Consider the following 5,063-nt stretch of genomic DNA (forward strand, 5'->3'; position numbering starts at 1 on the left):
AAATAAAAAATAAACTTTTAACCAATTTAATTTTAAAACACGTTGTTTTATACGTCTATATGAATAAGATAAATAAATTTTTGATCAATTTAAATTTAGAGATAAATTGATACTTGTCTTTTTTTAACTATTTACGTTAGCACTTAACGATTTAGATCTCAGCCGTTTCTATTCGTGTTTGAAAAAAAAATTCACAAAAAGACCATGTTATTTTATGAAAATGAAAAACAGGACCGAAATATTTTCTTTTTTTTATTTTATCAGATATTACGTTATCTTTCGTAAAATGGGATAGAGACTGGATTAAAAATTTACTAAATTTTTTTTTTGTGAAAAATATGCAAGTTATATAAATATTCATATGTATTTACATATCCACTTAATACTACAAAGTTTTTGTTTATTTGTGATAGTTTTTTTTTTATTTGTGGAGGTTTATAACCCCACCAAATAGTTTGTGAGGTTTCTAAAATTCCCAAAATTTGAGGTACCATGAGATCTTTTGTGCGAAATTTTTAGAAACCTCCACCATCTATTCAGTGGGGGTTTTGTGTGTGTTTAGTGAGAGTTTTATATTGAACTTTTGTGGCAGTTTTAAATCACTTTTATAATTTAAAACCACCAAATATTAACTTTTTAATTTAACAAAAATTAACTATTTTATGAGATTTTTAAACCTCCACAAACTCTATAATTATTTATTTATTTTTAATTTCAAATAATTCATTAATCTCATTTCATTTACATATTCTCAAATTAGAAATTTATTTTTTAATATCAAAATTTAAAATTATAAATTAAAACAAAAAAAAAACTTTAATATATGACATCTGTATTCATTTTATATATTTATTTAATCATTAATTAAATAAAAATCTCTAAAATAAGTCTTTGTTCTTTTATTCTACTATTAAATTATATTCAAAAGATAAGAAGAAAAATTTAGTTAAATATGACTAACAGAATAAGTATGAAAAGAGGTTTAGTTCAATTCTTCGTTAATGGATATTCGGATCTAACTCCAAAGTCTATGTTACATGAACTAAGCCATAGTAATTTTAGAAGAACTGGATTAGAGTTAAAATCACAGAAGAATGATAATTGATATTGAAATTATTAAGTAAATAACAACTATAGAGTAAACCATATTACTCCAATTAGCTGTAACTGAACAATCTAAAAATTGTTCTTGAGAAGAGAACATAGAAAGAAGAAAGAAAAATATTGAACCAAAACTTTTTAGTACTTTTTTGGATCAATAACAACCAAGATAATCATTATAATCATCGTGAAAAAAACACTTTCATCTAAGAAAAACCTTCGTTGGATTCACAAACTCTGCATCCGAAATCGCGGAATCCTCAAATTGGCTTGCATCATCTTCTTCGGCTAGGGCAGGGAAGTTAAGATCTATGAAACTCTCTCTTCCAAGCTTTGAGGAACTAGTGGTGGTAACCAACGACAAGTCCGACAAGGACCACCAATGCTGTTCCCTGCAACAAAGCAGAGGGAATTATAAGAGATAATCATTGGTTAACAAAACAGGAGAATTAGTCAGAGAAGTTTAAAATCACAGGTTAGGCTTGAAATTAGGAAGTTTCATTAGTCATCATCTATACTAAAAAGTAATATAAAATCCAAATAATTTATCAAGTAAGTTAAGGAAGAAAATAAAGAAAGAACAAAAATGGAGATATGGAAGAAGCATGATAAGCCAGGGTCTAAGTTATGATTGTGGTCAAACTGAGTTTGAATGAAATCTTTCGATGGATGAGGTTCATTATAACTTGATTAGTTATAATGATCACAAATTGGACATTAGTTGTTCAATTCTTCTAAGATCCATTCTTCTAAAAGTAGTTGAGAGAAACTAGTTGCTTGCAGGTATTCTCAACTAAAGAAGTATATCAAATCTGTCGTATAAATGCAATCCATCCTTGCTAGTATTATTTTTACTGTTCTGTGGTAAGAAATTATACAATGTACCACAAGAATTCTTTTCAAAATAAATATTATCTTTAAATATCACGATCGAGTGACCAATGTCTTTCTGTTGACATTATAGAACATAGTAAAGGTAAGATGGAATTACCTTTCCCTCTAGTACTCTGACTTACTGTCATGATTGTTTAAGAGCTGGACTCTGCAACAAGGAGAAGTAATGATGGTCAGATTCAATTAAAGAAGCAGGAAATAAGAGATGCAACATAAGCCATCTCCGCTTTTTAAAAGAAGTTTGCAGCTTATCATTTTAAATATTTTAATGATGCATAATTGATGGAAGTGGAAACTTGCAAAAGATATAGAACAAACCGTAGAGTCCTTAACAGAGCCATCTTCATCGATAACTTGTTCTATCATTTTAACTAAATATCGATTAAAGACAAATTCCATGATATGCAAGCACGTTTAGGTAAGAAAAAGCTATCAAATACATAATAATATTCATAATTTATAGATCCAATAACTTCTTTCACCATTTACCACTTCTGTAAGAGGCATGAAACGACTATATCAGTCCTTGTCTTCCTTTATGGCCACTTTTAGATCACCTTGCAATGTCTTAGCACATTGCAAAAGAGCCATGACATCCCTTGCCTCATATCCATTAATCGGCATACTTCTCCTACCTTGCCGAATAGCAGCTTTCACTTAGAAGAATCTTAAATCAACAACTTGACAGAAAAGAAAGTAGAAGTTACAAAAAGCATATCTAAATTAAAAGAGGTATAATCAATAATCACTTCACACAATAATATAGCCCACAGCTATAGTTTCCCAATGCTTACTCAATTTTGGGCCATATGCAATCTTTAGGTAATATTACAATAAACGAAAATTGCAAAATAATGATTATTGCCAAAAATATTACAATAAACTAACCTTTCCATGGAAGTCTTTATATATTAATATGTTAGCAGGTTTCACATCACGGTGGATATAAATAGGAACAGTGTGTTTATGTATATATTCAAGTCCTCTTGCTGAATCCAGAGCAATTTGCACCCTTGTTGACCATGCCAAAGGTTCTCTCCCTGGAATCATGTTACCAACATTGTCACTAGTATGATAACAAAGATTAAATGTTGAATTCGGTACTTAAGAGCATAAAATCATAAACATGCTTAATTTTGGTACATAATGTAATGTGTTATGACATGAAAATATGAATGTGATCTCACCTGTACCATGCAAATATTGGCTTAAGTTTCCATTTTCAATGTATTCATACACAAGGAAAGATATCCCTCGACGCAATATCTAATCAAATGCACCTAAATTGATTAGAGACAAGTTGAGATTCACTGAATGCCATAGAAACTCGACCTTTTGGTGTAGAAGAAAGTAGTTACCAGATTCAAGTGATGAACATGTGTTAAGACCTTCAACTCTGAAAGAAACTCTGTTGATGCTTGAACATCCATATTCTTAATTGCTGCTTTCTACATAGAATAAAATTATGCAGATAAAGAACTAATGGTTAAAGATAATTTATTTGTCCTTTTAATTCTAGAAGATTATATAACATTATTAAAGATATAATTGGCTTGTTCTTACTTGGCCTCTCAATTCTGCAAAATAGACAGCTCCGAATCCACCCTGACCAATTTTGTTATCAGAGCTGAAGTTATTTGTAGCCTTGGCTAGTTTTTGATAAGAGAATTCCATCGATTTTGCTGCCATAATTGCTGAAAGGCCAGAAGCACTAGCAGCTGTGGATCCTGAAGTTTCATATTCACCACTGCTAGATGCTTTACAAGGATAAGGAAGAAAGAAACAAAAAGTGTTATTATTATGAATTCATGATCACAATATAATTAATTCATTGAACATTTTAACATTATGTCATAGTTAATATAACTTAATCAACTAGAAAGAAAAATCATCTTCCATGATTTTTATAACTGCACATATCAGTTTTCCTAAGTCAAATTACTTTGAATGTGTCAAACTGAGATTCACATAAAACAAGCCAGATAGAAATGATTTAAAAACAAACCTCAAAGTCACTTGAAAGTTCTTTGTCTAATGATGTAAGAAGATCTTCTCCATGAGCTGAAGCCTAAGCTGCGTGAATCAACTCACGCTGAGCTGAATTTCTATGAGACAAGATTTTTATTATAAGTCCTTCGTCCGTTCCCCATCCTGCAAAGACATTTCATATTAACAACAACTTGTAGCAATAATGAAAGATTTTGTATTAAAAAAGTAATTTCCCAAATCTAGTAGGGCTTAATTGTTTGATTATTTTTGTCTTAAAAAAGGAAAAAAAGATCATCATATATTTGTTTTTCTCTGTAATTCTAATTGCCACTACACATTGAAACACACAAGCAGAAAACAACATCTTGCTTATAGTTCACATAGGCTACCTATTATTGCATTTGGTAATACTTTGATCTAATTGAATTACATATACAGATATTGGAAACAGGAGCAAATCAAAATCTCTAAGGAGGAAACTACACAAATATGATCATCGCAATCTATCATGTGCTTATAATATTATGCTATTCACTTTAGCTTTTTCACAATCAGAAAAAAAATCATCTTCCATGATTTTCATATCACTCTAATATTTCCTAATGCTAATTCAAACACCAAGCATTTTGTTGAAGCTATTGGTGCAGCTTTTATCACTTGTTGGTTAGTTGATATTAATAAACTGAATTTGTCTAATTCGTTGATCAAATGCATGGACACAAGAAGGAGCATTAAACAATTCATTTTGGAAAACTTTTCTTCTGATTTTGTAATTTTCACATTCAAATCCTGTAGTGATGAAACCCACCTAGCATCATTTGCCAGAGGAATATTTGATTCAATAAAACAGTTTTTTTTGTTCTCAACATATAGCAAACATGCACATTAAACATCCATTCAAGATCTCATGAATGTAGGGGTGGCAAGTGGGGAAGCACGCCTAGTGAGGCGGTCCCAGAATCCCAGCCCGCCCCGCTTAACAGCGGGCTGGCGGGCCAGCGAGCTAAACCTGCCAAATATTCTCTTCTTTTTTTTTACTTTTACTATTAAATAATATATATAAAGGCATAAAAAAATAT

General features: G+C 30.5%; 1 protein-coding gene across 1 annotated transcript; it reads right to left on the reverse strand.

Moving 5' to 3' along the window:
• On the reverse strand, positions 1,216-3,779 carry LOC110262853 (lysM domain receptor-like kinase 3). The gene is made up of 6 exons (XM_021103497.1): positions 3,559-3,779; positions 3,354-3,443; positions 3,183-3,261; positions 2,485-3,035; positions 2,093-2,143; positions 1,216-1,493 (listed from the first exon to the last, which is right to left on the reverse strand). The coding sequence occupies exons 1-4, from the start codon at positions 3,682-3,684 to the stop codon at positions 2,869-2,871; spliced, it is 462 nt and encodes a 153-aa protein (XP_020959156.1). The 5' UTR covers positions 3,685-3,779; the 3' UTR covers positions 1,216-1,493; positions 2,093-2,143; positions 2,485-2,868.

This window comes from Arachis ipaensis, chromosome B05 (genome assembly GCF_000816755.2).
Source record: "Arachis ipaensis cultivar K30076 chromosome B05, Araip1.1, whole genome shotgun sequence".
Taxonomy (NCBI): Eukaryota; Viridiplantae; Streptophyta; class Magnoliopsida; order Fabales; family Fabaceae; genus Arachis; species Arachis ipaensis.

Bases quoted from the DNA above. Each gene is read 5' to 3' on its own strand.
- LOC110262853 (XM_021103497.1), bottom strand. From the start codon at position 3,684: ATGGCAGCAAAATCGATGGAATTCTCTTATCAAAAACTAGCCAAGGCT. The intron at 3,444-3,558 runs GTAAGAACAAGC...TATTCTATGTAG, and splicing joins TTGCAGAATTGAGAGGCCAA to AAAGCAGCAATTAAGAATAT. The intron at 3,262-3,353 runs GTAACTACTTTC...GCATTTGATTAG, and splicing joins ATGTTCATCACTTGAATCTG to ATATTGCGTCGAGGGATATC.